Source organism: Notamacropus eugenii, chromosome 2 (genome assembly GCF_028372415.1).
Source record: "Notamacropus eugenii isolate mMacEug1 chromosome 2, mMacEug1.pri_v2, whole genome shotgun sequence".
In the NCBI taxonomy this organism is placed as follows: Eukaryota; Metazoa; Chordata; class Mammalia; order Diprotodontia; family Macropodidae; genus Notamacropus; species Notamacropus eugenii.
Window position 1 is genome coordinate 404,258,450 of NC_092873.1, and position 23,712 is coordinate 404,282,161.

At 37.1% G+C, this 23,712-nt stretch overlaps 1 protein-coding gene across 9 annotated transcripts in view; it reads left to right on the forward strand.

The window, feature by feature from the left end:
* The window catches only part of SDCCAG8 (SHH signaling and ciliogenesis regulator SDCCAG8), a 289,079-nt gene that overhangs the window by 184,577 nt on the left and 80,790 nt on the right, over nt 1-23,712 (forward strand). For 8 of the 9 annotated variants that reach the window (XM_072647603.1, XM_072647606.1, XM_072647604.1 and 5 more), the window contains one exon: nt 11,748-11,879. In XM_072647603.1, coding sequence (XP_072503704.1) covers nt 11,748-11,879 — 132 coding nt within the window. Of the gene's footprint in view, nt 1-10,452; nt 10,636-11,747; nt 11,880-23,712 lie in introns of those variants that run through there. The other variant, XR_011975441.1, reaches the window with a different exon arrangement.

Sequence of the window (23,712 nt, forward strand, 5' to 3'; positions counted from 1 at the left end):
AGATAAACAGAACGTTGCTGCGCACTGGGCACTTTTTCTTCAATCTCCAACATCAATACACCAACCTTGCAAATAGCATCTCTCCTGGGTAGCTGCAAGATCCATGAGTATCAAAGGCCTTTCCCTTTCCCCTTTCAGGGTCTGCACATGATCAAAGTCCCTTACATCTAATCAGAAAAGAAAATGATTGGTTTTGACTAAGTATGACTCTCAAACTAATTTCAAAGGAAACTCAGGCAGGGCACAAGGAGTTCAGGTACTGGCTTACTATCAACCAGGCATAGACCATTTAGGGAACATATTAAATAGGGGTGATGGAGAACAAGCAATGAAGATACTTTCTTTTTCTCCTCCTCCTCCTCCTCCTTCTCCTCCTCCTCCTTCTTCTCCTTCTACTTCTTCATCTACTACTTTTTCTTCTTCTTCTCCTCCTTCTCCCCTTCCTGCTCCTCCTCCTCCTCCTCATTCTTCTTCAGTCATTAAATTGTATACAGCTCTTCATGACCCCCATGGACCTTAGCATGCCAAGCTCTTCTATGTTCCACTGTTTCAAAATGTGAAGATACTTGCACCATCTTATAAACTAATAAATGTCTTTTGGTGTGTGTGGGGGAAAGCATGAAGTAGCTAAATGCCTTGGCCTCTAATTATTATGATGTGGCAGAGCCAGTAGGAAGTAATTTACTTCCCCAAGAAACACTATTATAAGCATTTCTAGTTGCTTTTTTTTTTTTTTTTTGGTTAGTTGGCTTGTGACATTTGATTTACTTTCATCGTTACATGATATAAGCATCTACCAAAAAATGTTATGTGTAATTAAAAGTTTTGTTATTATTTCAAATTTGTGTCATGCTTTGGATGTTGAGCTCACTGTGTAATTGTGATTATCTTGATTTGCCTTTACTACTGCTCCTACTTTAATGAGGCTGGATGAGACTGACATACCTATTTAAAATTGTGATACTGCACTTCATTTGCTACTTCTTTCAAAAGAAGTCAGTGAAATAACACAATAGGAAACCAAATTCTGACCAAAGTGATAGTGATAGAATTTCAGGGAAGAATGACATATGTTATCAGGACCTTATGGGAAGGGAGGTTTCATGGAGATCCCAAGTATAACCAGGTGAAACTATTTCCAGGCCACCAGATGTTCTCTTAATTATTAATATGTGTCTCCCACTCTTTCTTGTTCCAGTTTGTTCATTTAAAACTTTGTGCCTTCCCATTTCCCCAGTCTCAGATTTCCCATGATCTTGATCTTGACTTTGTAGTAGTAGCAATAAAAATAGCTAACATTTATGTATCATTTTGTGTGCCAGGCACTGTGCTGTGTATTATTATTATTATCTCATATGATCCTCACAACAACCCTGGGAGGTAAGTGTCATTATTATTCCCATTCTACTGATAAGGAGACTGAGGTACACAGGGGTTAAGTGACTTGTCCCAGGTCACTGAGGCTAGATTTGAACTTGGGTTTTCCTGACTCCACTCCCAGAGCGCTATCCATGGTACCACACTGCTGCCCCAGTAACCTGGCTGTGTTTTTGATGGTATGTCCTCTGTGTTGTCTCTGCTTCACTCCAGATCCTGACCTCTACGTTTCTCATCTTAATTCCTCATTCCTACTTTTCTTCATAGTTTTGATGATCTTGATTTTGTAGAGACAAGCTTTCAGGTTCATCTAGCTATACAGGTTTGAATTTCTCACCCTGACAACTACGAAAATACAACAAAATCTTGTTTTAAACATATTTTACCATGACTTTGAAAGTGATTTTTTAAATTAACTTAGGCAAAATTTCATTTAACTCCTAAGGCATACTGTATATAATGCAGAATATGATTAGTAACACACACACACACACGCATATATACCCACACATCCCAAATCTGATGGTCTTTTCTTAGTGCTCACCTTTCTTGACTTCTCTATAGCTTTCGCCAGTGATGACTACCCTCTCCCCGCTACTTCACATCTCACCCCACTCCAATCCATCCTTCACAAAGCTGTCAAAGCAATTCTTCTTAAGTATAAGTCTTATCATGGCACTCCCCTATATAGTAGATTCCAGCAGTTCTCTGTTATCTTTGGGATAAAATATAGACTTCTTCATAATCCCTTTCCCCGTGATTAGTGAATGCTTGTTGAATGATTGATTTAGCTGTCATCATGCCATATCGCTATGATGTGAAGTGGTTTTTTCCCCTCATCTCTAAACAACATAGTTACAATAGAGCTTGACTTTAGTTTTGAGGACATTTTATTTAAAAAAAAACTTTGAGGGGCACCTAAAATAATAATAACTAGCCTTTATATAGCATTTTAAGGTTTGCAAAGTGCTGTACACATATTATCTCATTTGATCCTCACAAAAATCCTGGGAGGTAGGTGCTATCATCTTACAGATGAGGAAACTGAGATAGTAGTTAAGTGACTTGCCTAGGGTCACACAGTTAGTAAGTATCTGAGGAGAGATCTGAATTAACTCCAAGCTCAACCTTCTACTCTGCCACCTAAGCTGCCTTACGTTTTACAATATCTCAAAATGTACATTTTCCGTGTTCCTATTTACTTGAGTCAGTCTTTTCCCCTCAATGGAAATTCACCATGACCTTGGAGTCATTGGATCATAGGATTGTGACTTTAGACTTGGAAGGGGTCATCTAGTCCAACTCCCTTATTTTATAGATGAGAAAACTGATGCTCACAGATCTAAAAGCTAGTGAGTGGTGGAGGTGGAATTTACACCCAGCTCCTCAGGATCTAAACACTGCAATCTTTCTATTGCACCATGTTGTATTATGATATTTGCATCCCTGAGTTCCAAGTTCCAGGTGTAACATTTAGTTTTGTGAGCCTCCTTCACTCAGTTAGCTTCTGTGAATCACAGTGTTCCATTCTATAATGTCATAGAATGTAAGAACTGGAAGGTCCTCTGGTATGACCTGTAATAAGGGAACTATTACTCACACTACTTGATTTACAGAAGACTGTGTAAGAATCAAATGCAGGTTAATGTATAAGAAGCGTTATGTAAAATCTTAAAATGCTATCAAAATGTGAGCCACTGTCATTTTCAGCCAATCTTCTATCATCTTCTGTAGTAAGGAAAGCAAGAATTTCAAACACCAAATCCTATATGAATTAAATGGCAACAAAAGAGAGAAATAAAGAGAATGCCATTTTGTTTTATTTTGTTTTTAGCCTGTCCACGTGAGTAGACCTGTGGGTGTTACGTCCATTTACATGGCATTTATATATTTTATGCTTTACAGAAAATGGGCTCAATTCTGCTTCTAGCCTCCTTAGGAGAAATGTGTGAAGACTGAAATATCTGCTTTATATCAAAAGACCCAAGATTATTTCTCTTTAAATTAGATTGTATCCGTTTTCTTTTTTATTATACAGGAAGGAACTCACTCAAGTCTGCATATATCCTATGCCCAACTTCAAAAGTACCCCATATTCATTAGGATTTGAAGTGAGACACATTTCATGCTATTTTCTTTTGTGTAAATATGGTTTAAGGGGAATTGAACGTAGATGACCAATAAGAGTTTGTTCAATGAATGAATGAGCTCTTTTAAAATTTTAACAGTCTAGTGCCCCCAAATTTTTACTCTAGTCCAATAGGAGATTTCCTTCTGGATTTTCCTGAAGGGGGAATTTGATAAATTCTCATGAAAGGTGCTATTTGTTACATATTTGTCACCAAAATTAGAAGTATACAATTGTTTTTAAGAGCTCCTTTCCTTCATACATTTCAGTGATATGCTTCTGTATTATTCACAGTTCATTACTATATAAGTTGATTCATACTAATTTAAATGATCTATTTTACTAATAGATCTAATCAGCTGAGCTCATATCATTTAGAAGCAGCAGGAAAACTGTCAGATTGGACTTTTATTTCTTTATATTCCTATCCATTTTGCCACCCTTGTGATAGGCTGTGCTATAGGAGTATTTTGAGTTGGTTTCATATGTCTGTATATGTTAAGCTTTAGTAGTTTAAACCTGTACCATGACTTTTGGGACATTCTATATATCTCCTTTTTCTCTGCAGAGACTATAAGTTTCTTGAAAACTGACTTTGTCTTTTCTTTTTTTATAACTATCTGTATAAAGCACAGTGCATGTACTAGGTGCTGTCTGAAGGTGCAGGGGTGTGTGTGTGTGTGTGTGTGTGTGTGTGTGTGTGTGTGTGTGTGTGTGTATGTGTTTGTGTGACGTTATGGTATATGTGTATGTGATATTCCATTCTAACAGTCAAATTATTTAAAGATTATATGTCCTGCTGCCTGTATTTAGGCAGTCAGTTGGAATAGTAGAGAGAGAGCCCTGAGACTGGAGTAAGGAAGACCTGAGATGGAAGCTTACGTTAGGAGTCAAATCACTAATGCTCTCTCAGTTTCTGCTTCCTCATTTGTAAACTGGGGATAGTAAGAACTGGTCCAGTTGATAGAGCACCAAGCCTGGCGTTGGGAAGACCTAAGTTCAAATCCAGCCTCTGACACTTACTAGTTGTGTGACCCTGAGCCAGTCACTTCACCCCTGTTTACTTTAGTTTGCTCATCTGTAAGATGGGGATGATAGCTCCTGCCTCTCAGGGTTGTTATGTGATAACTCTCAAGCACTTAGCACGGTGCCTGGCACATAATCAGCACAATGTCAAAGTTAACTGTTCTTGTTATTATCATTAATAACACCTACCTCACAAGGCTTTTGTCAGGATGAAATAAGTGAATGTATGGGAAGCCTTTAATAAGATATTAAAATGCCAGCTCTCATTATTTTATTGTTTTCATACTCATCATTATTGTCAACATTACTGTTATTATATGAACCTATAACAACAGACACATCTAGCCCATGCTAAAACTATTTTTGTTTGCAAGGGAGAAAACACTTTGCTGTCAGTCTGGCACTATGACTTTCCTTTGTGAGAAGCATTTTACTTCCTCTCGTCATCATTCACAAATAGGAATCAGTAGTAAAACTTAGCATTGAAAGGCACACCAACTAGGAGAGCATCTCTCCCAGCCAGAGGATGAGAGAGCAAAAGCCTTGCTCTTCTGATCAACGCCCCCCGCCACCCCGCCAAACCCACCTTTAGTTTTTCTAAGTGTAAAAGAATGACAGATAGCTGGTGTCTGTGTGGCTTTGCTTTTTTTTTTTCTGATTGTCACTTTCTGAGTTGCTGGGTTTGTGGATTGATGTCTAATACTGCCCATTGTGTATTTGTGATTTGCGTTTTGTAATTAAGGGAAACAATGGGAGTCCATTGGGTCTCATTATATATAATGGTTGGTTTAATTTGTTTCACTTCTATCTTGTTAATTGTAAATTGATCATTAAGATTTGAATTCTAATCTGTCACCAGGGTTGTGAGTATTGAAGCTACAGCAATGATCCTGGTTTTAATCACTGATGATGAGAAACAAATTTTATAATTTTGGTACATATTGCAGTTCATATATTTTAACACTGTATTTTATGATGTTATAAATATTGTTAAATGACTTTTAGTGTAGTTTTACTGTGTGGACTATAATGTATAAATTATATTACTGTTTTGGCAACAGTAGGTATCCAACTGTGTGAGTTTAATTGAAGTAAAGAACACACACTCGGTCGAACTATTTTTCCTGCATGTTTGGTGGATGTTATCTTGGGATAAAACAGAAATTACACTCTACAGCAGGAGAATAACATTGGCCCATGAAAACAGTTACCAAAAAATAAACCGGGATCTAAAAGGATAAAAATTAAGGTGATATAACACCCCTTAAAAAGCAATCATCGTAATTTTAATTATAGCAATAAAATATTATCTTACAACACATGTTATTGCAATTATATGATAAATTTAGCTGCTTTACAAAAATCAGAAAAAACCAAATTTGTGTATTAAAAACTTCAAAATGAACTAGATTTTCTCACATTAATAGACTAGTATAAAGTCTTTAAATATATACACTCTTTTTTCCCTAAAATATCTGTTTAACTTGGAAAAATTGGCTGGTAACTACAATCACTTCAATTAAATGAACCCATTAAATATCTCTTATGGACACGATACTGACTATGTTGGGTACTGGACATGCAAAAATAAAACTAGGCATATGCCTTACCATTAGGAAAGCTTCTAGTAGGGTAGGGAAATAAGATTGACACATAAATAAACTTTAATACAAAAGTTTGTAGGAGGGGTTCAAAGAGAAGAACCGTTGTGAGAAATCTGAGGAAGGAGAGAGATCTGACTGTACCATTTTAAAAACAGTATCATATTTGAACCTCGCAATAGACCTGTCAGGTAGGTGTTATTATTCCCATCTTATAGATAGAAAAATGGAGACTCGGAAGTGGAATGACTTGCCTGTGGTCACAAAAGTGATACTATAACCCAGGTCTTCTGTCAAATTCTGTGCTTTTTCTTCTATATCACAACTAATGCTAATAAGTTGTAGGTACGATTATACCTTCATGTTACATTTAAAGGACCAGATATCTTCTCCTTTTCATTTATCCCCTCCTTATCATGATTAATGGATTTGTGATCATCTGTTAATCTGTGATACAATTTTTGCTGCTACTTCATTTGGACAGGGTTTGTAATAAGAGCTAGAAAAGTCCTGGCACAAACTACAGATAAGAATAAGGGGACACTGGTGGGAGAAAATATAGTCAAAACTCTGGTCATAGGTGAGTTACCTGAAAGACTCTGCGTTTTGGTGAGAATACTATTGTTCAGGTGGGTTTGGGAAAGAAAGTGACTTTCAAAGTACCCAATCCGTATTAATCAAATCTAGTCAAATGAAATTAGCATGAATAGATGTGATCTATCCATATATCCCTGCCCACACATCAGTGATCTATGATTTTGTCTGCTTGGGGAGTTCTCTTCCCTGTGGCACATCATGACCCATCTTTGTTTTAGTAGATTAGTCCTAGGGAGTTGAATAAAGCTCCTCAGTGTTAAGTGACCCAGGGTCAAATGGCTAGTAAGTATCAGAGGCAGAATTTTAATCCAAGTCTTCTTGACTGTAATCCCAGCACTTTTTCCAGTATTCCAGGTTGTATCTTGAGTGACCTTTGATAGGACTATATCTAAAGTCCTGTACTTGAGCCATTGAGTTCTATTTTGGATGTGTTGAGCTGAGATATTTAAAGAATCAGATAGAAATATGCAATAAGCATTTTGTGGTGAATGAGTGAATAAATTAATGAAAAAGTATGAAGTTCTTGGCATGGTCCTAATGGAAATGATACAGGGCTGGAGCTCAGGGGAGAGAAAAAGTAGGGCTAGATACATAAATCTGAGTGTACTCCACAGAAAGATGATAATTAAAGTCATAGGAGCTGATGAGATCATCAGTTAATCAAGAAGAATGTATTGACTGGCATAGACACTGTACTATGTGCAGAGAGTACAAGTACAAAGAATGAAACAATCCATCTCAATGAGCTTATATTTTAATGGGGAAGACAAATACATATGTGGTATATAAACCAAATGTAAATAAATGTAAAGAGTTAAGTACAAGATTATCTGGGAGAGTACTAGTATTGGGGAGAATCAGAAAAGTCCTCATTGTACAAGGTGATGATGCTTGAAGTATAGTGAGAATCAAATTATATGTGGTGGGTATGAGGAAGGAGCAGACTGGGTATAGAAGATGGCTAGTACAAAGGTATGGAAGTTGCTGAGAGAAGGGCATATCACCTGTGAGAAAAAGAGGGAAGGCCATTTTTGCTGGATCCACAAATGTCAAACAGGAAGTAATGAACAACGAAGCTGGAAAGTTAAATTGGGACAAGGCTGTGAAGGGCTTTAATTCTCGAAGAAATAGGGAGCCTTTGCAGTTGAGTGAGCAGAAGAATGACCTGGTCAGTTCTATGTTTAAGGAAAATTACTTTGCAGTAGAAGTATGGAAGAGGGATTAGAGTGGTGAGAGAGAGACTTGAGGCTGGGAGACCTGTTAATCGGCCATTTTAATAATCTAGGCAAGAGGTGATTGATATCTGAACTAAGATGGTAGTTGGATGTGACAAGAGAAGGGGTCACATATGAGAGATTGTGTAGAGATAGAAATGGCAAGGTTTGGCAACTGTTGATATGTGGGGTGATGTAAAGTAAGTTATTGAGGAAAGACTGTAGAGAGAAAATTAAAAAAAATAGAAGAAGGCCTGGAGCAGAGTCTTGGAACACACCCACGGTTAGAGGAAAGACTTAGAAAAGGGTTTGTTAACCTTTTTTGTGTGTGTTATGAACTCCTTTGATGGTCTGGTGAAGCCTGTAGACCCGTCCTCAGCATGTTTTAAATGCATAAAATATTACATAAAATACATAGGATTACAGAGGAAACAAGTTATAGGGAAATAGAGATGAATTTTTTCCCATCCAATTTTTTTAAAAGCTAATGTGTATGGAGTGCTTTAATTACTTTTTTTAAAAATCTTTTTGAAAGATTTATTGATTTATTTTCAATTTTCAACATTCAATTTTATAAGATTTTGAGTTCTAAATTTCTCCCCTTCTTCCCCTTCCCCTACCCAAGACAGCAAATAATCTGATATAGGCTGTATATGTACAGGCATATCAAACATATTCCATATTAATCATGTTGTGAAAGAAGAATCAGAACAAAAAGGAAAAACCACAAGAAAGAAAAGAGAAAATAATGTGCTTCATATGCATTCAGACTCCATAGTTCTTTCTCTATCCATCCAAGTTTTACCTGGATCCATCCCTGGAATCTATCTATAGATTCCTTAGAGAACCTTGGACCCCAGGTTACAAACCCCTGAATTAGAAGGGATAGCCAGAGAAGAAAGAGGAGAACCAAGAGAAAAGAGCATCATGAAAGCCCAGAGAGAGAGAAGATGGTCAGCAGTATCAAATGCTACAGAAAGGTCAAGAAAAGTGATAACTGAGAAAAGGCCATTGAATTTGACCATGTTAGGTGAGTAGACAAAGTCAGACACTAGAATATGGAAAGGTTGAAAAATGAGTGAAAAGAGAGAGAGTAGAGAAAATGTGTCCTTCTAGTAGTTTGGCTGTGAAAAGGAGAAATATAGAATAATAGCTTAGCATTTATATAGCACCTACAAAGCTTGCAAAGCATTTTATAAATATTATCTCATTTTATTCTCACAACAACCTTGGGAGATCCATTACTTGTAGAGGTGACAGACTCAAGTGATGGATTTTTTTTAAAGAATGTAAGAAATGGGGCCAGTTTATAGGCAGCAGGAAAGGAGGCAGTAGATAGCAAAAAATTAACACTTAGAGAAGTGGAAAGATGATGTAGTTTGTGTGCAGGTCTTCCCAAAGTGGGAAGCAGGGTTATAACTCTTAAATAAGCACTCAAGATAACAAGTGCAAATCAGCTATGTAATTGTTTTTATTTAACCTCATGGAAAATGAAAAATATACAAAGGACTCTCAGAAGCCCATAAGTAGATATAAAAAACACATATAAAATTTTCACATAGCCCCTGAGCTCCCCAGAGAAAGAAGTCATATTGTGGGACAGCTAAGTAAGCAACATTTCTTCCCATCAAACCTGTTTGCACTGTAAAAATTACTCATTGTAATTGGGACATGAAAAGGTCCTGGTCCCTTCTTTCTCTCCATGTCAAGGGTCTTCTTCACCAACCAACCTTGGGGGACATGTATTCTCTTTCCATAGCCAGGTAGGTGGTGCAATGGATAGAGCACTGGGCCTTGAATCAGGAAGACCTGAGTTCAAATTGTGCATCATACACTTACTAGCCGTGATCCTAAGGGAATCACTTGGTTTCTCTCTGTCTCCATTTCTAACTTACTCAACTGTAAAATGAGAATAATATCAATAGCCCAACAGTAGTGTTGTGAATCTCAAGTGAGATAACATCCATAAAGCCCAATAGTCTGTTCTCTTCTCCCCATCATTTTACACATGATGGAATTGGATTAGATGACTCCCCAAGGTCCCTTCTGCCTCTCCACTTCAGACTGTGTGACCTAGTCACTTAACCTCTCCCTGCATAAGTTTTCTTATCTGTAAAATGGCAATAATAATAGAACCAACACAATTTGTGAAGATGAAGTGAGATAAGGGTGAAGCACTTTGCAAACCTTAAGGCGCTATATAAATGCCAGCTACTATTAGCTATTATTTAGAATGTGGTGTTGTTCCAACCCTTATAGTGTAATTAAGAGAGAATAGATAAAAAATCAGGTTATAAAAGTAACTTATGAAAGGGAATGGAGTAGCCAGGGGGTCAATGATTAAGTTTGTTGGCATTTTAAAGAATGGGTAAGGTTGGGGGTTTAATGAGTTTTGAAGTATGATTGAAAGAGGTGAAGTGGTACATCTATAAAATAGTAGAATATCTACCTCCCAAGGTTGTTCTGAGGGTTAAATGAAATTGTTGTTGTTTGTCCTTCATTCTCAAAGGGGACCAGTGACATCAGGAGGAGGATGTCTGGACTTTCAAGTGAACTGGATTTAAGTGATGCAGGGCTGTGCAAAGTCATCAGCCTCACTTTCTCTTCCAGAGTCATCGGGAGTCCAGTGGCAGGACATAAGTCAATACAGCTGGCAATGATGGCCCCTAAGGGAAATAACATAAACTTTAAAGTAATGTATAAAGTCAGCTGTAATTATTATCATTATCATATAGTTATATGTGTGTTGTTATTTTTTTGTGTTTATTTTTCTTATGTATTTATCATTATCATCATTATGTGTTCTGGATTTATGATTTCATTGGCATCAGAAATTCCCTTCTAAGGAATTCTTCCCTCCTGTACTGTAGATCAGCACCAGCTCTACCACTTAGAGCCATAGAGAGCCGTTTGGATCTCTGATGGGGTTAAGCCACTTGCCCAGGGTCAAATAGACAAGGTGTGTCAGAGATAGTTCTCCAACTCAGGTCTTCCTGACTGCATGATCAGCTGCCTGCCCCCTCATCTGTGCTGCCCCCAGTTTTCTAAGAAGCACAAGAGTTGCCAATATATGCTATTAGAAGGCATTACTTCACTGGAAGTTTCCTGAACAAATACTGTCTCAGGTTCTGTCCAGAAGAATGTTATTACTGTTATACAATAGGAAGAGACTGTTCCAACCATCTGGGACAGCTCAAACAAAGGGCTGCTTGTACAAAGGATGAAGATTGGCTGGAGGAAGTCATTCATCAGGTAAGTTGTCCAGGATAAATTTAAATTCTGCTCCTAACCTGAAAGAATAGTTTAATCTTAATGAATTTTCTTTTTCTCCAAAAGTATTGTCTCAAGGCAGGAACCTATATAAGAGAAAACTGAAAAAAAATGTTCATCATCTTGAGAACTGCTAATGTCATTTTTTGAATGAGTTTCAAAACTTATTACTCTAGAAATTAGATCTCATAGCATTTACCTGCTAAATATAAAAGGAAGACGTAGTCATGATCACATCTGACATTTTTGCCAAGACAGGTAGTTTTTAGAGTAAGTATCTCATCCATTCATTCATCTGTCCATCCAGCATTTTTCTTAGGTCTACACAGTCAGCAAAGAACTTCATTAGGCATTATAATTTCCACTAGTATTTCTGATTTATCATTTGTCTTCTGAGCTTTTTTAATGTTGATTTAGACTTTTTTTGTTTCTTAAATATGGAGTATATGTTACCATTGAGAGTATGTGGTAGAAGAAGCCATGATAGAATGCAAAAGCTAGCTAGAACCACCTTTTCTGATTTTACTTCTCTAGGTGTGAAGTTTCCCATCTTGATCAGGAAAACAAATACATGATGGAAAAACTGGGAAAGCTGCAGAAGCGAAATCATGAATTGGAAGATCAATGTATCCAGCATGGAAAAATTCATGAGAGAATGATGCTAAGGTAGTAAGTACTATCAGTCATTCCCCATGCATTATATTACCCTTATTATGTTTGGAGAAAAGAAGATGGAACTTTTGAAAGAGTTAGAATTGTAGTCATTATTATACTCAGAGGAAGACAGCATCATCATTGCCTATAATTTGATTATCTGCTTGCCCGTGCTTCCTTAGACTGTACTTTTCCTATATAGCAATAGGAATTCATTCTTTTCTAAAGACTTAGGATACTCCTCAATATGCAGCGCTTTTCAATTTTGCTATTCATCTGTGTAATTCATTGGATTCTGTTCTTAACCAATAAATGGTTAGTGGGATAAACCCATTTTGATATGGATCACTCAAAAGGATGCTTTTTATTTGAGGGGATAATGTTGAACTAGCAATCAGGAAGACCTTGGTTGAAGTCCCACCTATATATTTAGTAAAGTAGCTTTGTGGTCAAAAACAGGGTACTTTAGCTTCCTTAACTGTAAAATGGGTGAAAAATGTGTAAAGTACCTCTCTACCACATTTGTGGTTGATACTCCAGTGATGACTATACTTTTAAAGGAACAATATAAATTTTTATTGTTATCAGTATTACCTCTTTTAAATTAGTTGTTTAAGAGCAGCAAGATGCCACAGTGGGTAGAGTACCAGCTCTGGAGTCAGGAAGACCCAAGTTCAAATCTGACCTTAGACACTTACTAGTTGTGTGATCCTGAGCAAATCACTTAATTCCGCTTGCCTCCAAAAATAAATAAATTAAATAACATTTTATATTCCTATCAAATGACTGTTTTCTATCAGTGCTCTCAAAGCTTAAAATTACTTAATAGTAATTTGATCTCTGTGTCACCTCTTTCATTTTCATTAAAAATGATTCCTTCCTCTCTGAGTCTCTTCTTCTGCTTCTATCTTCAGTGCTTATCACAGTGTCTAGAATATTGATGCCTGTCCGTGCTTATTGGCAGATTGTTTGATCTCTGCTATCTATGTAATACTTTCCCAAGTGATGTCATAATACTTTTGTGTATGTTTCAACCCCAAGTGTTGCTTATAAACCCTTTTAGAACTAGGATTGTGTTGAATTTCATCTTTGTATCTCCAATGCTCAGAACAGTGCTTTTAAGCATAGTATTTTGGTGAATTCACGATTTCATCAGAATGAGGTGTTCTACTCAAGGATGTAGATCCCACTACTTCTACCACCTTCTCATCCTATGTGATTCTTGCCCATATTTTCCTATAAATTCTTAATAGAATTCCCAGTATGCTGAAGGCTTTCCTCATATTTCTTTTAATACCCTAAATATGGCAGTGCACCATTAGGTCTGTCTATTTCCTATCTGTCATTCTTGCTGCATAACTAGCCTACCTTTAAGTATATCCTCAGATAATGTGTTTTAGGTCATTTTTGTGCACAAGTTACCTGCAGCTAATGCCCTCTGTGCACCTTTCTACTGTCTTTTGGGTTATTGCACAAAAATCAGGCAGCATCACAGGAAATATTGAGGTTCAAGAGAGTCCTAAGATTTAAATCTGGAAAGAGCAGTTAGAGTTCATCCAGTAGATGCCCAGAGATAAGTGACTTGCCCAGGATCCTATAGATGATAAGAAGAGCTAGGCATTGAACCCATGTCCTCAGATTCGACAACAAATGCAGCAGTGTTTTTTTAAGCACCAGCTATGTTCAAGGCACTGTACTAGGTATCAGTCATACAGAGACAAAACAAGCCTAGCCATCCAGGTGCTTACATTTAACTGTGGGGATACAACAGACACTGAGAAGTAAATGCAAACGTGTGTATTATTATACAAGGTAATTTCAAGAGAGCATGAGCTCTTGAAAAACTGGAGATGAGGGAATCAGGAAAGGCATCTTCTAGATTTCTAGAAGGTAATACCCAAACTGCACTGAAGGGTTCTCAAAACAGTTTGCTTTTCACTGATTTCTTTCTTCCTACCATCTACTTGAGATCAACTGCACTGAGAGAATGGGATTTTTGTTATGCTTATCCTTTCCCATCTACATTTGTATAGCTTATTTCTGGCCCCAAAGTTTATTGAATTTTTAACTTGTAATATTTCGCTTAAAGTATTGAACAGTATCTTGGGTTTTTTGGTGAATAATTTATCAAATTTGTTAGTTACTTTTCATTCTATTTCTGTCTTCTGAGCTGTTAACATCTTCACCCAGCTTAGTGTGCCTGCATTCATAATGAACATATTCTCAATTCTTTAATCCGTATCATAGATAAAAGCAGTAAATAATATCTATCTCAGATCAGTCCTTGTGAGACTTCTCTCAGCATGTTACCTACATCTGTTACAGTTTTTCTCAGCTATTTCCCAGCGACACTGAGCCATTGATTACTAGTCTTTGGTTATGAACTTCACAAATTTCTTCTACCATTCCTTATTTCCCTGAATCCCTTGCTTTCTACCCTCCCTAACCCCCAAATTAAACTCTGTTCATCTCCTGTCATGTCCCACCTTGAACACTTCTAATGCCTGATTGCCATACCCTAAGGGTTACTTCAGCTTTCTACATCTTGTATGTATCATTCCCAGTCTGCATGAAGTACACTTCAATCTTTTTCCCTTGTGAGATGACATGTTTTCTATTTTTTTATTTTGAACTTAAATAGCAAAAAAAAAGAACATTTCCTTATAGCAGAAAAAAGGATTTTCTATTAAACTGTGAATCTCCATTTCAAACTTCTTGCTTTTTAAAAAGTGTATAGCATCTACATGTTACTTTGGAAAGTGTCCTGCTTGTCTGTGCCTCCTTCTGAAGTTCTTTCTGCTCTCTTTGTCATTTTAAAAGATCATCCAACAGTCCTCATATTTTCGGCAATCACTATTGCTCATCCTGTCCTTGCTTCTCTTCCTCAACTAAATAACAAGAGGGGAGGGGACAATTCTAAAATATAAGCATAGTCAAGCGAAACAAATCCACACCAAAGCCATATTCAAAAATGGGTGTCTGCATCTGTGTCCCCACTTCTGGGTCAGGAGGTGAAAGCCATTCATGATAGGTCCTCCAGGGACGTGATTGGTCAGTGCATTGACAGAATTTTGAAGACTTTCAGCGCTGTTTTTCTTTACACTGCAGAAGTCCTTACATAAATCATTTTCCTGGCTGTTCTCACCACATTCTGCCCCAGTTCATACCACCCAAGATTCTCTGAAATTGACTTCATCATTTCTTAGGGCACAGTAACATTCCATTACATTCATGAGACCAAATTTGTTGGACCATTCACTGATTGTACAAGAGCAATTTAAGATGCCCTCTGGGTTAGTTCTTTTCCTTTTTACTACATTCTTCAGAATAAGATTTGCAGGGAGCCTATTTATTAAGTAAGGTTTGCCTTTCTCTTTTAAGCCATTTATTCTCTTTCCAATTATTTCCTCTAGAAATATTTATATCTATATTTATAATATAATAATATAATTGTATAATAATTATAATGTAATAATATATCTGTATTTATTTAATATTTATTTTTATTTATCTATTTGCTTCATTTCTTTTGAGTATTTGGTAGAGCTATAGAAAAGTCTTTTTTTCCCTTTGAGTATCTACTTGTTATGAAGTTATTACTTTCTCCTTTTGGGGATCTCTAGATTTGCAGTAACTTTTGATGCTGCGCACTGTTTTCTTTGATTTGCTCATCTCTCCAACTTTAATTTCTGAGTTGAAGTTTTGTGCCAGGGCACAAACAATTCTATCTTCTGCTTCACTTTTGAGTGGGGTGATAAGCTCTGCTTAGTCTAACCTTGAGTACCCTGTGTTCTTGAGCTCTCCTCCACCTCCCAGGGTTCAACACTAAATCTTGAGGCTCAGAACTTAGAAGCTTCAGAGATCTCTCTGGTGTCTCAGAACAAAGTGTTAAGGACCGCAGATACCCTTGGCTTACTATGTCTCAGTCTGAAGGCTGCCCCTCTGTGCCACTTGGGCACTGCAGCTCTCTCACACATCCAGGATTCTTACCCTAAGGTTTTCTGATCACTCTGAGTCTCTCTGAGGGGAGTCTGTCATTCGTTTTGTCTCCAGACACCTGATCTTGTAGGCTATGTGTATCTCTGATCATCCTCTGGTGGCAGTAGAAGGCAGTCCTGGTTTTTTGGCAGCCCCCTTTCCTAAGGCTCTCAGGCTTCTGTAAGAAGACACTTATTATAGGTTCTCATTGGACGTCTTGATCATTATCTAACCTGCTACAAACTTCAGGGTTTTGCTGGAGTAGGTATATAGGGGCTAGTTAGTAGTCTTCCTTTCGTTCAGGCCACCATCTTAGCCAGAAAGCACTTCTGGGAGATCAGCACTCTCCATTTTGAACTGTTACCCTCTCCTCTTCCTCCTTCACCCCTAGCAGGAACCCTTCCTTGACCATCCTGAACCAGATTCATTCCATTGGTTCATTCACAGAATTTCAGTTCCATTGACTTCAGTATCCTCTGAGTACATATATGTGTGTATATACATATATGGATGTAATATATACATATATATTTATGTAAATCTTTTACATATGATAGATCATGTTCTTTTTTAATTGTAAGATTTTTTAGGGCACAGGCTATGTTCTACTTCCTTCTAGTTATCCTCAATGATTAATGCTAGATTTTACGTAGTCTATGCTAAACAAAGGTTTTTGGATGACTGCACATATTCCATAGATAATAATCAGATGATTTTACATTGTATCTCTGTGGTATATAGTGCAATGGAAAGAATATTCTATGTGTGATCAGGAGACTTGGTTCAAATCCCAGCTCTGGACTTTCCGGCATTTTTGCTATGGACAGTCCATTTAATCTGTCTGAGTTTGTTTCTTCAACTCTTAAAGGGGATATAATTAAGAGTGTGCTAGTAAATATTTATCAACTAAGCTCTTTGGGAACAAAAATTTAGGTGCACACTTTTAAGTTTAATCTTCATTATTAAAAAATAATAAATTGAGCTTTGATTTTTGTGGCACTTGCCAGTTTCTGAGGTGTAAATGTTCACTCTGAAAACTTAACAATTGGCTCTCACAAGCCAAATAGAGCTGACTCCCATGCCTCCTCTTTGATATAATACTTGCAGCACCGTAGCTCAGAGTTGTAGTGATAAAAATGTTTTATTAACCTTAAAACACTGAAGAAATATGAATTATTATGTCACATTCTCAGTACAATAGAATTAGAGTCTATCTAGCCCAACTCTTATTTTACACACAAGGAAACTGAGGCCAAGAGTAGATAAATGATTTGCCCAGTGTCATAACAGCCACTCAAATGGCAGTCCTGGGACTGGAACCTACTGTACCTCAGTGCTATATCTGGCTCTGCTCTTGACTTTCTGAATTTCAGAAGTGTGCTTCAGCTGCTTTCTCATCCTTGAACTTCTCTGAGCTCTTAGAGCCTTTTTTCCTTTGGAACATTCAGCCATCTGTACAACCTTCTCACCTCTTCCAAGAAGACCCCCTTCTCTTTCCTCCTTCCCCCTTTATAAGTTCCTCCATTTTATGGAAAGGGATTGAAGCCTACCAGTCTTCATTCTCTCCCGGCTTCTCTCCTTATTTTCTGGACTTCAAAACCATTCGCCTGATCTGGGTGCCTTCATTTCTGCCTTCCTTGACTTTTTAACTTCTTTCTGTGTGTTGTCTCCTTGAGGGTGTGTAAGCTCCTTGAGGGCAGGGGTGGTCTTTTATTTTTACTTCGATTTGTATCCCCAGCATTTCGCATGGTGCCTGGTGCTCAGTAAGTCCTCTCTCCCTCATTCCCTCTTTCTTTTCTTTCTCCCTTTATCATGCCTTTTCTCCTTCCCTCCCTGACTTTATCAATGAGAATGTCACATAGAATAACTAGTCAGATTGTGTTCTTTTGCTTCTTCCAGCTCATTGTAGGATCATAGGATTTTGTGCTGAAAGGGACCTCGTAGACCATCCAGTCCACTGCCCTCATTTTAAAGATGAGGGAACTGTAACTCGTGCTGGTTAAATGAGTTGTCCAAAGTCAGAGAGGAACAGAGCCAGAATTCAGATCCAAGTCTCCTGACTCCAATTCCAATGCTCATGCCACCCCACCATGTTGCTGCCACATTTTAGACCTTTGGTTGGCCTCTAGGTTTTTCAGGATTTTCAAGGAGGAATTTGCTAGTTTGTGAGTTTTTAAAAATAATTTTATTACTTAATGAGATACATGAAAATGAGATTTTTAAAAGTTCTTTGAATTTCAAAGATAATACAGTATTTGACTTTTCCCCTAAAATCAGTTTTGTGTGTGGAATTGAAATAATTCCACTTTCAGAGAGAGCTGCAATGAAAGACTATACACCAGACAGGGACTGTCTCTTCTTTTAGCCTCTTTATCCCTAGTGGCTGACGCAGGTTGGTGTTTAATGAATATTTATTGACTGGGGGATTTAGGGATCTTCAGGCCCAGGATACAGACAGAGACTAGGGATAGCACATTTGAAGCCAATTATTCTCATGAATCTCTTTTTCACTTTACAGAGGAAAGCAGTAGAGTTGTCAGTCAGGAAGCATATTGGCCAATTAAAAGAAAGAATTACTTACTTCAAAGTAATAATGCCCAGAAAATCACTGGGCTTGGACTTGGGTATATGCTAGTGGCTTTTTCTGGAAACGATATTATTGTGGCTTTTTGTTTGTTTGGTTGGTTTGCTACTTGGATGGTCCACAGAAATTTTAAATTCCCAAATCAAGTGCTAATAGAAGATCTATTGCATTAGGAGATAGTAGGGGGATACATGTAAGAAATGAATTTTGAACAGACTGATTGACATATAGTTACTTTTGGAAGAAAAAAACAGTACAAATGCTTAATTCAGTTTTTTAGTAGAATGTATATTTACAGAAAGTAGGTTAAGAAAAGGTTAGACCTTGATTTTCTTAACCATGTAGTACAAAATGATGCTGATGGAGATTTGCAAAGATTAACCTCAGTTTTAAGTGAGCATCTCTTTTTGGGTCCAAGAAAGTTCTTCTGAGATTAGCTTTCCTTTTTAAAAGCTATTTTTCTATAGGGGAACAGTATTTGTGTAGATGAAAATGGAGAGTTATGTGTTTTTCTTATTGCAGAAGAAAAATGTACAAGTGTGATTAGAAAGAAGTATTTTTAAAGGCATCTCTTAAAAAGAAAGCATTGAAGTGGCATTTGATTTACTCTTTTCTAGCAAATGTAAATTGTAATGCTTATTTGCTAGCCAAATGTGACATTAAAATAAAGTAGGTATCCATCTAGATGATATATTACTGACACTTGCTGCTTAAATGGAACTCAACCAGCCTATCCTTTGCAAATTGTGGGGGCAGAGCAGTGGATTAGTTAGTGTTTAGATGCCAAATGTACTATTTATGTTGTGTTATTATGCTGTTCTGAAGATTTATCTGCACCTTCTTTGTGCCTTTTCCTTCCCTATCATCATCTGATCTCTTACTGTTCCCAGCTTTCCAAGGGAAGAAATAGAGATTTTCAAAATTAAAACCTCATTAAAAACATGAGCTTTTACTACCTAAAATATGTCATTTTGTGGCAGTTTTGGTTCCCATAAACCCATAGTAATGACCATGGTGTATAGATTTGGGTATATAATAATGATATTAAGTGATTTCTCGTATTATTAAGCAGGGATAATTTTTATGGCTTTCTCTGTTGTTTCTGGTAAAATGAAGTTGGGGGAACCATCCTTATAACCTATGGACTTTTCATATTTAGAAAAATGAATTTAGAGTTAAATTTACCTTTGATTATCAAAAAACTGTGAGTAGACTTTCCTGTTCTTCATAAAGGATGGATTCTTGGCAAAAAGAAAATTGCAAAAAATTCTGTAAGTTAAGGATCAGTGTGACATACTAGAAGCATACTAGAAAACTTCCTTAACTACCAGCTTAATAATAAGGGTGTGACATCCAAAAGAAATGCTGTCAAGGAAAGAAATATGGTAAAGCACATTTCTAAACCAAGTATGCTCATTGGTTACATTTCCAGGTCTATGCCTCATATTTTCTCATTGCTTTCACGACCCTTGTACTAACTCACATTTTTACACTTCTTTAAAACTATTAAATATGTGGCTTAGCCCTTTAGGATCTTGAGAACTTAATTCAGGAAAAACAGGAAACTGAACTGATAATCTCTACCATGCATTTTGAGGAGAGAGGGGTCATTTTAGATGTTGAAATATTGTTAAAAACATCTCTTTTCGGTTAATGTGTCACTTTGATGTGAGCTTCCATAATCCCCTAAAAATTACCAATTATTCTGTAGATTTGTTGTAAATGTGTGTGCACTAAAGAGTTTATTACATCACTAAACAGAGGTGATTTTTCAGCTTGTTATCTAAGGCTCTGGTAACTAAGGTTGAGAGGATCCCAGAGGATTTGGGGCAGATGTATCTATCCCTAGGGCATCCATGGTTGTAATTTAACTATAAAAATGCTATAACCATCTGTGTAACAAGATGACAGAGGTCTGCTCTTTCCTGTTACTATAAATAAGAAGGAGATTTATTTTCCTTTGTAGACATTGAATTTATAAAATGAGATATGTTGAGCTTGAACTCTGAGCCAAGAGAATCGGCTGTGTCTGCAGCCAGCACCTGGGGTGGTCTGCCTCTCAGACCCTCCAGTAAAATGCAGTAACCACCCTGCCTCCTCCACGTCTGTATAACACAATATGTGCTGCATTTCTTATGGATTCTACCTTCAGGGGAGAGGTCAGATTTTTCATGGCTAACCTAGTCTGTAGATAGAAAGAATGTTTGGTTTTGCAAATGAGAAGGTACTGCTACAAAAGCCTATTCTCCCGATGTCAGAATTTAGCCTTCTTTCAAAGTGAAATTGAATTACCCCAGAGTAGCTGTATCAGACGAAGGGAGACTGATTTTCTCATCCCTGAGAAAAGCTTGCTAGTTTAAAACAAGCAGGCAAACAGACTCCCCTTCCTTCTCTGTGTAACTGCTTCCCCTGTACCTCCACAGTTAGAGATATTGAGTTTTTGCTGATTTGCCTGGCGTGTGTCCAGCAAAATACACCATTAAAATTCAGATCCTTTCTCAATAATTGGGACAATCAATTTGCATTAAACCAGACACAATTATAATTTTATGTACAGTTTAAATTCTATAGAAAATAATTAGTATGCAATAAAGAAGGACACTCATTTTAATGCAAAGAGGTATCTTTATAGTCTCTGTTAAACAAATCTTTCCTATTTTGAAAATAGTTCCCTTATTATCTTTGGCATGGATTGGCTCCATTGTGTTTTAATTTGTTCTAGAGACGACCATGTCACCATAACTATGTGTTTGATAAGAACATGACTTTCACTCAGTTTCCCATTTACACAGAGAGGGGGTGAAATAGAGTAAGGTAGGTAATACCGTCTTATACATCCTGATCTTTATAACAAAAGCAGGCTCAAAAGAAGCCTCTATGTAGGACTGTGGGGTGTGTTTCGCACCTCTGCTGATGAAAAATTAAGGCAGTCCTAGTTCATTATTGCTATTTTGAAAGAGACTAAAAATGTATTATTCAGACTGGGATTTTATACTGCTTTCAAGGAAAAAAGTATTCTTGCATGAGGTCATGACTGGGGAAAGAGGTTGAGGGTGTGGGGGATGATGGAGAAGGGTGATCCCCACGGTTGTGTGGCTTTGAAAATGGAATATTGCAATGGGGAATCTTCTTCTCGACAATGCCTCACATTGCAGAAAAGCCCCGTAGCAGAAGTCAGCAGACTCAGAATTCAGCGTTTTCATGCTATCTTTTATATGTAGTTTTAACTTTTGTAATGTTATTTGGAAAATATAGCGTGCTAGAGGAAATATTATTAGGAATAGAGAATAAAATAATGGATACATAGAAAACAAATCTTGTCAGAGCTTGAGCTCATATTTGGCTTCTGTTTACTGTGTCTGTCTGTTTCCATATATGGTCTAGAATAGAAACCGGATGTTTGAAATATCTCTCTCTCCCTCTCTCTCCCTCCCTCTCCCTCCCCCCCCCCCCTCTCTCTCTCCCTCTCCCTCTCTCTCTTCCTCTCTCTCTCTTCCTCTGTCTTCCTCTCTCTCTCTTCCTCTCTCCCTTTCTCTTTACTTCTCCCCTTTTCCCTCCCTCCTGTCATCTCCTTTCCTTCTCTTTCTCCCTCTTCTTTTCCACCCTCTCTCTTCAGTATTAGTTGGAGTTGGCTTGCTATTTTTATTATTTTTTATTTATATCCCCATTTTTAAATATTTGTAGTTTGTGTAGGATAACACATTAATTTTTAATGACATATTTTCAGCCTCTTGGAATAGCTGAATCATAAAACAAACTTGAAGATGATATACAATCCAAGACAGGATATAAACTGAATATTACACTTATGTTATATTTTCCCACTGTCACACTAAATTAAATGGCACATGGCTGTTTGGAAAGCTAATGTATATTCTTATTTGAGCCTCTTGCCTTTGTACATGAATCTAGTTTGCATATTTTTGTAGCATAATGGGCACTTTAGAAATCTTTCTGTCTAATTCGTGATTAAGATGAAAAGAATTACACAAGTCATGCATCATTTAAAGCAAGATATCACTAATAATTTTCTGATGATTTGAAAACACATTTGCTTGAGAAACTACCTTCCCCAGAAAGACTCATTATTTTGATTATAATTTTTTTCTGCTGCCCATTTGCTTCTAAGCACAAAACTATTTCTGTTTCTTTAGGTTTATTTTCTCCTTGCATATGCTCCCTTCAAAAAAAGATTGTTCAAAACAAATGAAGCTTTCACCTAGAAATCATTTAGACTTTTGGGACATTATATGTTATTATTCTCAGAGCTATTGCTTTCCATAGCTTGCAATCCATTTGTAAAAGGTAAATCAGTAAGACTTTAAAAGGGGTTAATTCAAAATGCCATCTTCTTTGTCTTGAACATGAATACTTCAGCCAAACTTTAGGTGTTGTTAATGGCAGGAAATTAGGAAATGGGTTGACTTTTTGGTTTTTTTCCTCTACTTTGAAATAGTCATATAGATTTATTTTACTTGAGAACATATGGTTATTTAATAACACTCTTATCATTAAAATTTTTATCTTAAACATGTTATTCCTTTGTCACTTCTCAAAGTGAAACAAATGTTTCAAATAGAAGCCTAAATAACCTTGTCTTTTCCAGGCTGAATGGCATGGTATATTGGAAGCTGGAAGGGACCCTTTAATATCCAGTAGCCCAATCCCCTTCATTTTAAAAAAAAGGCACATGTGGCCAAAGGATGTTAAATTACTTGCCTTCTATTACACAGCAAGGTAATGGTAGGTAGAGCCATACTCAGGTCTTCTGACTCATTGTCCAGTGTTTATTTTATGCTGATTGATAATTCACATTTAAATCATGCATTAAGCATTGAAAAGTACTTTCAATACAAGACTGCTTAGAACCAGCCAAACAGGGAAAGGAAGGCAGGGAGATGGAGAAAAGTGTGTTAGCCACAAGACCTGGTCAAAATGGGAGCTCGGCTGGGACTGAGACAGATGAAAATTACATTACTTTCAGAGGAAATTCAAAAATCAGACAAGTCAGCCTGAAGTAATGGCACAAGTCTGAATTTCCTAGGACCAGTTTTCCCACTTAAATCTACAGAGGGCCTTTCAGCATAGTTCTCATAGTTCAGCTGCCATGTGACAATTACACCAGTAGCACCATTTCCCAATCAACATCAGAATGTCCTTCCTAGGGAGAAGAGGGGTGGCCATTGTTCACCCTGGAGAATTCACTCCAACATAATTCATGGATTAAGTCTGAGAAGGAGCCTTAGAAACCACCTGGTCATGTTCTTTTATTTATTTGCCTAC